The sequence below is a fragment of the Furipterus horrens genome, unplaced genomic scaffold (genome assembly GCF_987537825.1).
Source record: "Furipterus horrens unplaced genomic scaffold, mFurHor1.1.pri manual_scaffold_6, whole genome shotgun sequence".
NCBI lineage: Eukaryota > Metazoa > Chordata > Mammalia > Chiroptera > Furipteridae > Furipterus > Furipterus horrens.
In genome coordinates, this window is record NW_028327176.1 from 50,494,727 (window position 1) to 50,510,800 (window position 16,074).

General features: G+C 39.0%; 1 protein-coding gene across 2 annotated transcripts in view; it reads right to left on the bottom strand.

Moving 5' to 3' along the window:
- GFPT1 (glutamine--fructose-6-phosphate transaminase 1) overlaps nt 1-16,074 on the bottom strand; it is a 63,846-nt gene that overhangs the window by 33,092 nt on the left and 14,680 nt on the right. For both annotated transcript variants that reach the window (XM_090281458.1, XM_090281457.1), the window contains exons 4-7: nt 12,488-12,613; nt 3,372-3,430; nt 2,043-2,177; nt 125-186 (exon numbers count right to left, since the gene is read on the bottom strand). In XM_090281458.1, the coding sequence (XP_090137584.1) occupies nt 125-186; nt 2,043-2,177; nt 3,372-3,430; nt 12,488-12,613 (382 nt within the window). The remainder of the gene's footprint in view (nt 1-124; nt 187-2,042; nt 2,178-3,371; nt 3,431-12,487; nt 12,614-16,074) is intronic.

Sequence of the window (16,074 nt, forward strand, 5' to 3'; positions counted from 1 at the left end):
AGCAGTGTGGTTGCTAGAGAGGCCTTTGTATTGAAGGGTCATTTATAGTATACAGAAAATAAACTTACAATTCAAAAGTTTCAAAATACATATAATTAATAGGCATTATTAAATTTATATATACCTTGTGCCAACTGCTTGGCCAGGAAAATGAACACTTTTAAATACAAGTGCAAAAGCACCTTCCTACAAAGGGAAAAAAAGTGGATTAGCAATACATATGATAGTCAATTATTAAATGTGAAATATCTAAAACGCACTGGCTTTACCACAGAATTTTTTTCTTACACAACTGCTCTTTTGCACTATTATAAACTAGTCTAAACAGTAGGCCCCAGCCAGGTAGCTCAGTTAGTTAGAGCATAGCCCCAATATGCCAAGAGAGCAGGTTCAATCCCTGTTCAGGACACATACAAGAGTCAATCAATGAATGCATAAATGAGTAGAACAACAAATCAATGTTTCTCTCTCTCAAATCAATTTTCTTAAAAAAATTTTAATTTTAGGTAGACACGTCCTTATGAGCTTTGGTGTATCCAAGATCCACTTTTTAACCAAGCCTACTCTTGAAATAGTCTCAATATATAATAGCTCCAAAAGAGACCATTTTAAAAGTCACCTTTGTATATACTACCAACATTTCTCAATAAATACATCCTATCTCTCCCATACTATTAGTAAAGGGAGGAAAGAACTAGGAAAGGTGCCAAGTTCAATACCCAAACTCATTCTCTGGCCCAGTAATTTTACACCACTGTTACATTCTTTTTGGCCTTGATATTAGAGATAAATAAACACAATCACAATTACTAACATGCACACCATCCTACCCCACTACCCAAACCTCCTCAGGGACAGGGCTTAAAGAAATGAAGAATGAATAAAGAAGGATCATAAGGCAAGAGAGGGAAGAAACTGCCACAGAACACTGCAGAACACAAAGTGGGTAATATAATGAGTAGAAACAAGAAAAGTCTGGAAAGGCACACTACTCTGCCCTGAGTAATGGGGAGAAACGGGCCTCTATTTTCTCCCTTATCCTGTCTCTTCCTTCACTGTAGACATCCTAAGACTGGGTGGAGGTGGGAGGTGAGGGTTGGACCTTCATAGAGAAGAACTTTTAAATGGGAATACTGGAATTATGAGTGGGGAAGGAGCATGGAAATAACTATGCATGACATTTGTGGATTTTTAATCTTTAATTAGGGCAATTGGGATGGGATCAAAAAGAATACCACTTTTCTCTTGGGCTGGGAAATACTTTTCTATAGAGGCACAGAGGTGAAAGTCCCCATAAAGAAAAATAAGGAGTTAACTATATTGGCTCAGAGGCATGCAGACATTATCCTGAAAGCTACCCTTGCTAAGTTATTGACTGGGAAGAACAATGCAGTGAGCAGGAAGCAAGAAAAGTGATGAAACCCAAACTGTTTGTATTGCATGCATGTTTTGTGTGGTATGTATGGGTGTGCATGTGTGCATGCACAGTTTCTGGACAAACTTCGGTTTTAGATTACTTTTAATTCTCATGACACTAAACTTTAGCGAAAGAAGAATTTTAAGTGTGTGTGGGAAAGGAGGGGTCATCTGTCAAACAACAATCTCTCAAAGTTATTCAAGATGAAAAGTTATATATATGGGAAATAAAAGCCAAAAATATTTTTAAATTAGCATAGTTCCTGCTCCTCAAACTTGCTTTTAAGGGTTTATTGTGATTAATGTTGGCAATAATAATCTTTAAAAGTGCGGTTTAAAGACTGGTGGTTGCCAGAGGGGAGGGAGGTTGGGTGGCTGGGTGAAAGAGGTGAAGGGATTAAGTACAAATAGTCCCAGCGATATAAAGTACAGCGCAGGGAATATAGTCAATAACATTGTAATAACTATGTATGGTGCCACGTGAGTACTGAAAATATTGGGTGAACACTCTGTAAAGTACATGTTTGTCTAACTACTATGCTGTACATCTGAAACTAATACAAAATAATATTAAGTGTAAATGGTAATCAAAAATTTTTTTTTAATTTTTCAGTGTGGTTTAATACCAATTGTTGGATAACTCTTTCCACCAAGGTAGTAAAACTGGTATCTTGACTTTCCCGATTGTCATACATGTACTTAACAAGCTTGGCAATTGTCTCTGTGTCTGTTTCAGATTCGAAGTCATAGCCTTTGCTTTCCTATAATTAGAAAGAAAAAAACGACTCATTTAAGGAAGCATTCATTATATCGAAATCTTTTCTACAGAATTTTCCCAAAAAAATCTAACCAATTTCTAATCTTTTTTTGACCAACATACTCCACCATACCACACCTTACCACTACGCACCATTGAAAACTAAGGTCACCATCTAACTAGTGAATCCAAAATGGCAAGGTATTCTGTGTAACTGAATATACACGTATGATTACATAAATCTATATATGCCACATATGAACTATGTAACTTTTAAGTAATTAAAATATAATGAAATATATAATACAAAACACTAATTCCATAATGAACATACAGTCATACCTCAGTACTCGTCAGCTTCAGAACTTGTCAAACCCTGTATTCATTGCATTTTGATGAGAAAAAAATGTTTCAGCACTCGGTGCTTCTTCGGGACTCATCGCACTTGCTAGAACTTGTATGAGTCAGAACGCTGCCTCACAAGAGAAAATGCTTCATCGTTCAGTACTCGTCAGTTTCAGCACTCGTCATGAGTTCCAGAATGAATTAACGACAAGTACCGGGGGTACCACTGTAATTCTTTATTTAACAACGATATTTTACTATCCAATACAGTAGCCATTAGATATATGTGGCTACTTAAATTTAAATTGATTAAAGTGAAATAATTTCAAATTTAGTTCCTCCACCATATTAGCTCAATAGTCACATGTGGACAGTGGTGTTATCCTGGGCAGTACAGATATGGTTTCTATCACTACAAAAAGTTCAATTGAACAGACCTGAGAAACCACTATGAAGGTCATCACTATGATCATTACTATATAGTACATAGCTATGTAGGGTATAGAACCTTCACTTAATCTGTCCTGAGTCTTCTTACATATCCTAGAATCTTTTAAAAATGACAAACAAGGTCTCTCACAATGCAAAAACCACATTTCCAAAATTCCAAGTTTATTGGAGCTTCTGGGTCATTCTTAACAAAGCCAAATAATGGTTTCCTTTTCATATAAGAAACAAAAATGTTCCACTGTCAATAAAGACAAGTCCAATAAACTACCATATCCTTGTAACTGTCTTAGGAATTACTTGATCACACCGACATAGTACTTATTGCATAGCTCAATAAACAACCTCACTGCTCTCATTAGGGGTATTGTCAAAGACTGCTGTCTTTTTAGATCACTTTACTTACCAAAAACTTTTTCAAGTCTTTGTAGTTGGTGATGATTCCATTGTGAATAACAATAAATTCTAAAAGAGATAAAGATATTAATGACCAAAAAATTATAGGTCTAGAAAATTATATAGCAATTACTATTAATAATTTTTCTCAAGTCAAAAAATGTGTCACATGCTATATACTTCAAGGTGTAATCAAGTATTTTCTACTTTTCATCACCAGATTATCCACTAAATTCAATTTTATATTAAATTATAAAAATGTTTTGAATTCCGGCCAAGATGGAGGTGTAGACAGACATACTGAGTCTCCCTCCACAACTAAGAAGGAATACAGCTACCTCAAAACTAGAAACAACCAGAAGTTTCACAAAATTAAACTACATGGAAGTCCAGCAAACAAAGATATAAAGAAGAAATACTCATCCAGACAGGAAGGAGGGGTGGAGCCGGGGCGGAGAGCACGTGGTGTGGCAGTGTGATGGTGGCGGCAGTGGCAGGCTGGCGGAAAGTGCAGTCACACATTTTAAAAAGTCAGGAGGGACACCTGGGGAGCATTCCCAGCTCCTCACTGGACCTAGCAGTTCACAGTCCCAGCACCAGGGAAAATCAAGCCTCATTGCTTCTGACTGTGCAGACCAGTAGGGATTGGGGTGGAGATAGAAACTGCCGGTCTCTCAGCAGTCTGCTTGTTTAAAGGGCACCTACAGTCCTAGAACATCTGCAGACATACCCACTCTGGGAATGACGGCCAAGGTAGCAGCTAGAGGGGAGCCAGTCCGGTGCAGAAGTGGGAGAGGTGCCTGAAAAAGGGGCGAGTGCTGGGCTGGCGGCATTGTTCCCTCTTGCATCCCTCCTCCACATACAGCGCCCCAACATGGTGAAACAGGTCACCCTATACTGGCGAATCCCTAAGGCTCCGCCCCTTACAACGTAACAGGAGCAACAGCTCTACCTGGGACACAGAGGCAAACAAACACAGAAGCCTGTCAGAATGAGGAGACGGAGAAGTATGGCCCAAAATGGGAAATGGATCAAGGTTCCAATGGGAGAACTAAGCAACGAGGAGATAGCCAACCTAACAGATGTAGAATTCAAAACACTGATGACAAAGATGCTCACAGGCTTGAGAGAAGAAGTGAAGGCTATGCTAAGTGAAATGAAGGAAAATCCACACAAAACCAATGGTGAATGGAAGGAAACTGGGGTTCAAATCAATGATTTGGAACATAAGGAAGAAAAACACAGTCAACCAGTGCAGAATGAGGAAGCAAGAACTGAAAAAAATGAGAAAAACTTCCCAAATTTTGTGAAGTAGATGGACATACAGGTCCGGGAAGCACAGAGGGTCCCGGGCAAGCTGGACTCAGAGAGGACCACACCAGGATGCGTCATGATTGAGATGCCAAAGGTGAAAGATAAAGACAGAGTCCTGGGGGCAACAGGAAAGAGGCAGAGAGTTGCCTACAGGGCGTTATTTGCCTATAGGACTATCACACAATTCCTCAGAGGACACTTTGCAGGCACGAAGGGACTGGCAAGCAGTATTCAATGTGATTAAAGGCAACCTGCAACCAGGACTACTCTATCCAGCAAGGTTATAATTTGGAATGGAAGGGCAGATGAAGTGCTTCCAGACAAGGTAAAACTAAAGGAGTTCATCATCACCAAGCCATTATTATACGAAATGTCAAAGGGACTTACTTAAGAAAAAGAATATCAAAACTATGAACACTAAAATGACAACAAACTCACAACACTCAACAACTGAATCTAAAAAATAAAATCTAAGCAAACCAGAATAGGAACAGAATCAGAGGTATGGGGATCATTTTAGGGTAATCAGCTGGGAGGGGGAAGGAGAAATGAGGAAATGGTGCAGAGATTAAGAAGCATAATCAGTTGGTACAAAACAGACTGGGAAGTTAAGAATAATATAGGAAAGGGTGAAGCCAAGGAACTTATATGCATGACCTATGGACATGAACTAAGAAGGATGGGAATGCTGAACGGAAGGGGGGTACTGGGCAGAGGGGAGCAAAGGGGAAAAAAATTGGAACTACTATAACAACATAATCAATAAAATATACTTAAAAAAAAAAGGAAAAAAAAGTGTTTTAAAGATACTTTAACAATCTAACATTTGACCTAATGTTAAATTAGCTTGGACTGAATGCAGTACAAACCAAAACAAAATAAGCATTTTCACTAGATTTTTAAGAAAGAAAAGATGATATCAGAATATACTACAAAAAAAATCTTTAAAAAATTTTTTAATGCTAGACCACAGAGAATCTTAAACAGCTGACAGCTGATATAAAGCCTTAATCAAAGAAAATTCACAAAACATAATCTAAATATGTTTTTCGGAATCTTTTATAAACGCCTTATCAGAATTAAATGTTTGAGAGGTTGCTAGCATTAATCTGATTCAATAATAACTTCTGAATTAAATTATAAACTCTTATCTCAAAAGGGATACATATACAAACACACATACATATACACACGTATACTTTTGTATGTATTTGCTTATTTGAAAAAAGACTCAAAGAAAATTGCTAAATGGTTATCTCCAGGAAATGACAGAATAAGAAAAATAAGACAGAAATTAGACTTATTTTAACATGCCTTTTTTATAAGTGTGACCTCAGAACTATGCAAATATTTTCTTTTTAAATAAAATTGATTTTTAAAGAAAATCAATCCCTAAAACTCAAAATAAGATAAAACATATTAACAATATTCTGTATCCAGTTGGTAGCACAACAAAATACAGAAGGATTATTCTAAGTGATTCTAAAACACAGTAATTTGATTATACATCCCTAAAGAGATATAACCTAAGGCCAAAAAAATTAACAAACAGTAAACATATTCTTATGGTAGTGTGGGTATTATGATTCTGTTTTATGTATATCATGTAATAGATAAATAAGTATGTTACTAGTGTGAAGAACTACATTTTAGGTGTGATTGAAAGACAATACAGAAAACAAGATGGCGGAGGAGTAAGTGGAAGCTACACTAACCACCTCCCAGAACTAGTCTGGATTTACAACTTAATTTTGGAGAAATCATCTGGAATAACCAACCGAACACTAGCTGGAGAGAAGTCTTATAACCACAGAGAGACAGAAAAGGCCACTACATCACCATGTGACCGGTAGGGAGTGCGGAGACGCGGAAGGGCTGGCTGGGCTCACACGGGTGGCAGCTGAAGGGACTGAGAAACAGCTCAGGAGCCAGGGGTTCCCCCTGAGAAGGTCAGGGTCTAAACCCCCAGCCGGGCTCCCCAGCCTACAGCAACAGAGTGGAAAGTAAAATAGTATCCAGCTGTGAAAACTGAAAAGTTACAGGGTTTCTTGCTAGCCGGAGAGAAACGGAGAGAAACAGCTGGAGAAAAAGAGCTCTTAAGCAGATCACATACGAAAATATTTTGGCCCCACTTACCCTGGGCTCAAGCAGAGGGAAGGCAGAGAAGACTGGAGACACTTGGGGAGAATTTGGTGTGGTGGCTTTGAGGGGAGAGCTGGGGAAGCCGGCTGGCGAGGTCCCAGTGCTGACTCACCCCCAGTACTGCAGGCAGACCATTCCCCCCCCTCCAAGTGGCGTCAGCCTGACTGCCACACCCACGGTCCTTAAGCCTGACAGCTAATCACAGATTAAATAGATTAACAACTAAAGAAGACAGACAAAGGCAGTAGATCCCTGGAAGTCTCCAATAGGCTGCCTAGGCCCAGAATGGTACAGGATGTGACGCCACCAGGGGCAGATTCAGGAAGTGCAGATCATTCTAAGCACCGACGAACAATAGGAGTCACAAAAATGCGGAGACAGAGAAACAACCCCCCATCAAAAAGAAAGGTAGAATCCCCAGAAAGAGTGCTAAATGAAATAGAAGGGAGCAAACTATCAGATATGGAATTCAAAACATAGATTATGGAGAAGCTCAATGAGCTCAGCGGAAACTACAAGGAACTCCAGAAAAACTACAAGGAACTTACTGAGAATTACACCAGCATGAAAAAGGACATGGAAGCTATCAATAAGAGCCAGGAGGAAATGAAGAATACAATCTCTGAATTGAAGAACACAGTAGAAGGAATTAAAAGCAGGCTAGAGGAAGCAGAAGATCGGATCAGCGAGCTGGAGGACAACATACACAAAAACTCCCAGACAATGCAACAAAATGAAAAAAGACTGAACAAGACTGAAGAGGTTCTAAGACACCTGCAGGACAACATTAAACGTAATAATATCCGTATCATAGGAATTCCAGAAGGAGAAGAAGAGCAAGGGATAGAAAACCTCTTTGAAAAACTAATGACAGAAAACTTCCCTAACATGAGGAGAGAGAGAGTCTCGCAAGTCCAGGAAGCACAGAGGGTCTCAATGAAGATGAACCCCAACAGGCCCACTTCAAGACACATCATAATTAAAATGGCAACATTCAAAAAGAAAAAGAGAATCCTAAAAGCAGCAAGAGAGAAACAATTAATAACATACAAGGGTGCTCCAATAAGGCTATCATCAGATTTCTCAGCAGAAACACTACAAGCCAGAAGGGAATGGCAGAAAATACTCCAAGCAATGAAAAACAAGGCCTACAACCAAGAATACTCTACCCAGCAAGGCTCTCATTCAAAATGGAAAGTGAAATAAGGAGTTTCCAAGACAAAAGAAGGCTAAAAGAATACATCTCCACCAAACCAGCGTTGCAAGAGATGCTAAAGGGTCTGCTTTGAGAGGATAAAGAAATAGAGAGAGACAGAGAGGAACACGAGTACAAAGGGGGAAAAGGACAATGAATAAGTGCTGAAAGAAAGAAGGAACTTCTACCATTTGCAATAACATGGTTGGAACTAGAGAGAATTATGCTTAGCGAAATAAGCCAGGCAACAAAAGAAAAATACCTTATGCTATCACCTATTACAGGAGACTAATGAACAACACAAACAAATGAGCAAAATAGAATGAGGTATGTAAACAAGGAATAAACTAACAGTAAAAAAGGGGGAGATGGGAGGGAGAGAAGGGGGTAAGAAGGGGAAGGGTCTAGTCAAAGAACATGTATAAATAACCCATGGACATGGACAACTGGGTGGGGACTGAATGTGGGAGAAGGGGGGGGCAGGGAAGCAAGAGGGGGAAAAAAGTGGGACAACTGTAATGGAAAAACAAAAAAATTTTTAGTGGGGGAAAAAATGAAAATATAAAGAATAGAAACGCAAGTTCAGTGATTAGAAGGACAAGGATTTTCCTTCACACTGTATATTTTTCTCCCTATCTGATCCCTCCAGAGTTTGGCATTCTAAAGAAGTAAGTAATGACATAAGTTTCTTTGCATAAAACTAATAAGACCAGTTGTTAATAGAGGTTTTTTTTTGTTTTGTTTTTTTAACTAAGACTTTGACTGGAATGTCATGCCTAAAGGAGACATGCTTGGACTTTGGTTGTTACCAAAAAGCCCTGAGGAACTGGGATTGACTTTCAAAGGTAATAAAAGCCCGTGAGATAAAAGGCCTGGTACCTTGGATGGATGCACGGTCCATGGCAATCTTACCAGGGAAGGAATGAAGGTTGTTTTCCTGAAAGATGGCTAGATGGGACCTTAAGGCACAATGGAAAACCAGAAGGACTTGGAAAAGACAGCTGTTTACAGGCAAGGCTGAATGCCAGGTATGTGGTTCTGCTTCTGGGCCTTGAAGGGCAGACTGAAGGTCACCCTAAATGTTCCTTGCGTAAGTTCCAGCAAAGCGGAACTGAAGAGCGTAAGTGATCATTTTCTGCTCTTGTTGTGTTTATGCAAATGAACAGGATAAATTAAAAATGGACTTAATGCAGTCCCTTTAATGACAAGGAGGGTAATCTTAGGGAGAAAAATCGCGATTCAAGGAGAATCACAATGCTCAGTGGTAGACTATAAAGTAGTGCAGCTAACCATCTTTAAAGTTTCTTTTCATTTAAAATTTGTTTTCATTTGAAAGTTAAACTATGTCTGTGGCATTATCAAAAATGTTTAATTTACAGGCAAGAAGAATGTCAAATGCCTTGCAACTGAATGTCTTTCCAATAAGACAGTCCTACAGATTTATAGACTTGTATGTGGGTTATGTTACATAAATTAACATGTGTTTTCTGTTTTCAAAGGGCATAAGCCTATGATCTCATTACCTGAGTGATTGTCTGTACGTATAGGCCTCACTTAATCCTGTCCGCATTGCTGCCTCCTGAGACTCAATAGTTTGGCTGAACTAAGTGGCTGGGTTGGTGAAGAATGGGGTGGTCTATGGGCTTCACTTTAAAACTGGTTTCTCTTTTCTGTCCTAAAGGCTTGGACAGAAAGAGCCCAGAGGCCTGAGAGGGGGGAAATCTAAAATATTTCCCTCAGCCCAAACTAAGTATAATGGGCAAAAGGGTTTTGGACAGGTGAGATGTACCTGGCACACCTTCCTCCAAAGAAGCCCTTCTTTTCCCTAATGTGGGACATTGAAAAATTAATACCTGTCTTTTGTCATCTAGTGGCTATGGATTGAATGATGTCCTTTAACCCTATTGCCAAACCTGTTGCCCCCAGAATATAACAAGAATGCCAGCCTGTTAAATCAAGCACACCATTGTCCGGGGACAGCCAACCAACCTGGAGTCTGCACAATCCTTCCCCATGTGGGAAGGCCACCCTCCCCTCCACACCCCCACTCTTATTAGGGATTTCTGGACCCAAGGGTAGGTAGGACGACGTCCATGTCCAGCTTGAAGCAGCTAGAGGAGCTCGAGACCTTCGCCCATTGTCCTTTATAAGATTATAAAGGGTCTTAAGTCTGAGAGGGAGGGATTATTTTTTATTGTTAAAATAATTAATTAATTATTTTTTAAAAAAGAAGAAGAATATATGAAAGGGTGAGGCAGGAGAGCTTGTATGTACGATCCATGGGCATGAACTTGGGGGGGGGGATTGTTGGGGGAGGGGGGGTGCTGGGCGGAGGGGAGCAAAGGGGAAAAAATTGGAACTATTGTAACAAAATAATAAATAAAATATACTAAAAAACAAAGAAAAGAAAGACAATACATACATCAATGAGGTAAAGCAAAAACCTTAGAGCCTTGAATCTGAATTAAAAGTGTTAGTGTAAAATTATGTTGTTTTATCTTTAAATTTATACAAGTGCAAGTGCACACACAAAGATACATATATCCCCTAGCTCTGCCCTCTGAAAAGGCCTAAGTGTGATAAACACTTCCAGGATCTGGCTTATAATCTTTAAATATCATTTCCACTAAAAGGAACAAGAGCTCCCTTAGAGAAATGGTTGATTCCAGGTATGGGGCAGGAGTAGAGCAATGTGGAACATCTTGACCTACCAGAAAATAGCAGAGTATTGAGCCTACTGGGGTCACATCAAAAGAAGCCAATATGAATAAGTTGCAAACAGCCAAAATATTTTGTGTATCAATACAGACAATTACTTCAGTGTTTTGAAAGAAGTGAAATATTTTAAATCCATAAGTTTATAATTTTAAAAAGAACTCACTGTCCATTTTAAAACATGTGAACCACTTCATTTTTGAAAAAGTAGTAAATAAAGGGGGGTGGGGATCAAACATTAATCCTGCTTTCTTACATACTCTGTACCTCAAGGTAACCAAGCAGTTGATGTGGAGAAGTTTCTCTATATAAAAGTATTTGAAATAATATAAGAAGAAGGAAAGAAAATATTGTATTAGACTATCACCAATTGAAAACCCCTAAAACAATAATTTTGGCAACGATCATCAATGACCACTAACAACACAAAGAAAAGTATACAACATTATGACAAGAAAAAAATTCTGACATGTCCTAAATTAAATTACAGCAGGCCAGAGGGTGGGAAGAGGCAGGGATAGTTAATCAGTTAAGAGACAGGGGCAGAAACCAACAAAGGAATATATGTTGAAACTGTGAATCTACTTCTAGGCCACTATTTCAGCTCTTATCTAGAGAGTAGCCAATTAACTATCTCAACACCACCACATCTTGCTTAAGCTGTTGCCCACAACCAATCCAAAAGCAACAAACACTTGTCCCTTACTATATACCTATCTCGGAACTAGCTCCACTTCACCTATTCCAACCCTCTCACCTTATCTATAGCCAATATAAATTCTTTCAAAACAACTTGAGCTTTTTTCTCCAAACTCATTGTATAAAAGAGCCAGTCAATCCCAGGATGGCGGACGTGTTTGTTTTCCCAACTAGCCCTGCTGCTGGTGGTTTAAACTGTAAGTCCCAGAACCTGCTTCTTTTTCTGGCTACCGTACGGCTCAATAAACCCTTTCTTTAAGAAAAACTTTCAAGCTCATCCTAGCCAGCATGGCTCAGTTGGTTGGACATCCTCCCGCAAAGTGAAAGGTCACTGGTGTGATTCCCAGTCTGGGCACGTGCCTGGATTACAGGCCTGGTCCCCGGTTGGGGCGCGTGCAAGAGACAACCAACTAACGTTTCTCTCACACATCCATGTTTCTCTCCCTCTCTTTCTAATCCCCTTCCCTTCTCTCTAAAAAATAAATAAAATCTTTAAAAAATGAAGATAAAAACATTTCTCATATCCCCCAAGTTTCTAACTTTAAAAAAAGAGAAACTTAACCTCAGAGGTTATTGTTTAACAATTATATACTTCCAGCTGTAAACAAACATTATACTGATTTGTAATAAGTAGGACAGAGAAGCACATTAACTGACTCATGGGATGCATGAAATTAACATTATCTAGATGGTAGAAAACTCTTATGACAGAGTAAACTGCAAGGAAAAGGAGAGAAAGGGAGAAGCTCTTAAGAAACACATCAAGCTGCTCAGTCCTTACCTTTTCGAGATACACACAAATATTTACAAATTAAATGCTAAGATAGCTAGCTATCTGTGATATATCTATCTATATGATATCTATTAGTTTCCAAAATAATCTGGATGTGGTGTATAAACATAACTGATCATATATTGATAAATGTTGAGGCTGAGGGATGAATATATCAGGTTCCATATACTCTCTCTATATGAATATGTTTGAAATATATAGAGCTTCCACTATTTCCCCATTATTGGCCCTCCACGATCGTTCCAAAGCATGTACAACATATCCATACCGTTATTCTTATCAGAGCGCTGGGGATGGCTATTGACAGGATTGGGTTCACCATGTGTTGCCCAACGGGTATGAGCTATTCCAAGGTGTACATCAAATTCAATATCCAAATCCATATCTTGTTGTTCTGAAGACAAAATGAAAAATTGCAATATTAAATCATGCTGTAGACATAATGCTAGATTTAAATATAATTATTACACTGCTGTTCATCTGAAATATACTATTATTAAAACTAAAGATCAGGCATACTCAAAATAGTAATTAAAAGATTTAGAAGAATTAATGCAGATGTAGCTGAAATATTTAGGGCAAATGGTTTCAGTAACAACCAAAAAATGCATTCAAAGAGATAAAGCATATCTTATAATATAAACTGCAATCATGGAGAGCTTCCATAGTCACAGAATAGGCCCTTGTGAACAGAAAAACACTATGAAAACATGGGGTTATAAACTGATGCTACTTGATCTTGAAAAGCAGCTATTCTAATTCCTTCTTCCTATGAGCTATCTCTCTTCTTGCTTCTTCCAGGAGGGGGAGAAAAAGGATAGTTCTAGTTATTTACTAGTAATGCCTGCCTTCTAATTTCCTAAATACAAAATTCACTTAATTAAGATAAAACTTACCAGATAGCAAAGCTTATCAGAATTAGGTCTAAATTAAGAACAGAGTGCTCAGAACTCTGAACAGGAAAGTCCATGCACTTTAGCACTTTGTGGTTTTTACACTGGCTAATCAGAGGTCATTTCAAAAAACAAATCTGATCAAGAAATAAGGCTTCCATTGCTTTAAAAAGTAGTTTGCACCCTGACTGGTGAAACTCAGTGGACTGAACATCATTCTGCAAACCAAAAGGTCGCTGGTTCGTTTCCCAGTCAGGGCAAATGCCTGCGTTGCAGGCCAGGTTCCAGGTTGAGGCATGCAAAAGGCAACCAATCGATATTTCTCTCCCTCTTTTTCTCTCTCCCTTTCCCCCTCTCTAAAAATAAATAAAATCTTTGAAAAAAATCAATAAAAATAAAGTGGTTTGCACATACAAGAGGGACCCAAAGAAAACTGGAATTATATTCTGGAGGGCAGGCACCTTGTAGTACAGGCTTCCCCTGCAAGGTGAGCGTTCTTGGAACCCATCTCTGTCAGTGCACCAGCTGGCATTGTTGTGAGAGGCTGCATTCAGCTTCAGTGAAAATTTTTTTGAAGACTCTTTCAACGCATTTGCCCTTTCCATGATGGGTGATTTACAAGCACACCCACCCACACCACACCAAGTGTTCAGCAGTTTATGACCAAAAGCGGCATAATCCCTGTGCCCCATCCTCCCTATTCACCCAATCTCAGCCTGAGCACCTTTTTTTTGTTTCCCCAGATGAAAAAAGTCCTCAAAGGGAAACATTTTGCTGATGTGAAAGAGGGGAAACAAAAAACAGCAGAAGCACTAAAGGCATCAAAATCAATGAGTTCAAAAACTGCTTTGAGCAGTGGAAAAATTTCTCGATAGGTATATTGCATCAAATGGAGAGTACTTTGAAGATGACTAAAGTTTAAAGTTGTAAGAATAAATACACAATTTTTTATAAATAAATTCCAGGTTTCTTTGTGACACCCCCTCCCGCCCCCAGTATGAATCATCCTAAACCTAATGTCAGGTATTTGCAAAAAAGATACTCAAATTCTAATATATACCCAGAGAACCACTTTCTTAAGATAGAGCCCCAATACCTTTCAGGACACATCTGCTCCCCATCTACTTTTCCATCCCCATCTCCCACTCCTCTGCAATTGCTCCTCAAAGCTCTGAACATATCACCCTGACCTGCATCGCTCATTTGGTAGAGCATTGTTCCAAAAAGCAAAGGGTTGCTGGTTCAATTCCTACTCAGAACATAGGCTTGGACTGCAGGCTGGTCCTCAGTTGCGGCATGTGCAAGAAGCAACCAATTGATGTTTCTCTCCCTCTTTACCCTCCCTTCCTCCTCTCTAAAAATAAATAAAATATTTTAAAAGGTCTCAACACACCTTTTACATATACCAGATGGCATTTACTGAGTACTTTGTGCTAGGTTCTGAAGGGTTTTCACCTCTCTATCCTTATCACTGTGATCCAAGCCACCATCATCTTTCACCTGAACTACTTCAATAGAATTCTAACTGACTTCCCTGCATCCAACCTTCCATCTGTACAATCTATGATAGTTTTGCACACCAACCAGTGATCCTTTCAAAACAGAAGTTAGATCATGTTACTCTCCGCACAATTTTCCAATGGCTTCACATGACACACAAAGTAAAATCCATCATCCTTAAGATCCTACATGACCTGGCCCTCAGCCACCTCTCTGGCTCCATCTCCTACCACTCTGCCCCTCACATACTGTGCCCTAGCCCTACTGACTTGCATCCGTAAGAAGGCCAAGCCCACAAGGGTCTTAGCACTTGGTGTTCCACCTGCCTAGAATTCCCTCTTTCAGACAATCACATGGTTTCTGCCCAAATGTCACCTCTACTATACTTTCTCTTCATACACTAATCACTACCTAACATTATATGTTTGTCTGTCTCATTAAACAGTAAGTTCCAACATGGCAGGGAGTTTTGCCTATCTTGTTCTGTTTTTGTCCTCAGTGCCTAGAATGATGGCTGGTATATAATAGGTACTCAGCAAATATTCATTTTGTTATTGAATCCTCACAATACTCTGTGAGGAGGGGTATTATCTTCATTGTACCGAAAAAGAAACTGACACTCAAAGAGATCACAGAATCTGCCTGCCATTGGCCATAGTGAATAGTAAGTAGAGACAGGATTTCAACCCAAATCTGGTTGACTACAGAGCCTAAGATTAAAACCACAATGGTAAACTCTGCTGTACTATTACATTTATGACATGTTGTCAACCTGGCTTCCATCAGAATTAGAGTTCCACAAAAGCAGCAGCTTGTCTTATTATCTTTAAACCCTAAGCTCTAAGAGCTACATAGGGCAGATACTCAAATCTGTATTAAATGGCTCCATCAATAAATAGATACAATCATCAATGTATTCTTTCCTGGTTTACCTGAGCTCTGAATAATTAAGATAACCTAATAAATGACCTCCAGAAAAGTAAAGAATACTGTTTATTACTAGTTAACAAGCTAATGCAAGCAATGAAAGCATGTGACTAGTTTTTTAGGCTAACTATAATTAAAGCAGTATCTCCCTCCACACACTGGCAAGCAGCACTGGAGAAAGGGTCTTTAACAAGAGTCTGTACATTGAATCCATGTTAAGTTCATGGTAATTACTAAGCCTATTTATTTCACTGTTGCCATTTATGGAACATGTACCCATGTTCCTTATTCATTAAGCTGATAGTTCATTCAATTCATTCAAACAGTTCAAGACATCTTTTCTATTCTCCTTAAGCTTCAATCCTACCTACAGTCCCTCAATTTCCATTTCACTCAGCTTTTTCCCTTCACCTCCTAATTGTCTGACTTAGTTAGCTCTTGTTTTACCTTTGACACCTATGAAAGGCTAACTCCCTACCTGTGCCTTCAACTATCTGAGCTGGAATCCCTCAATAATTTCCATATTTGCATTTTC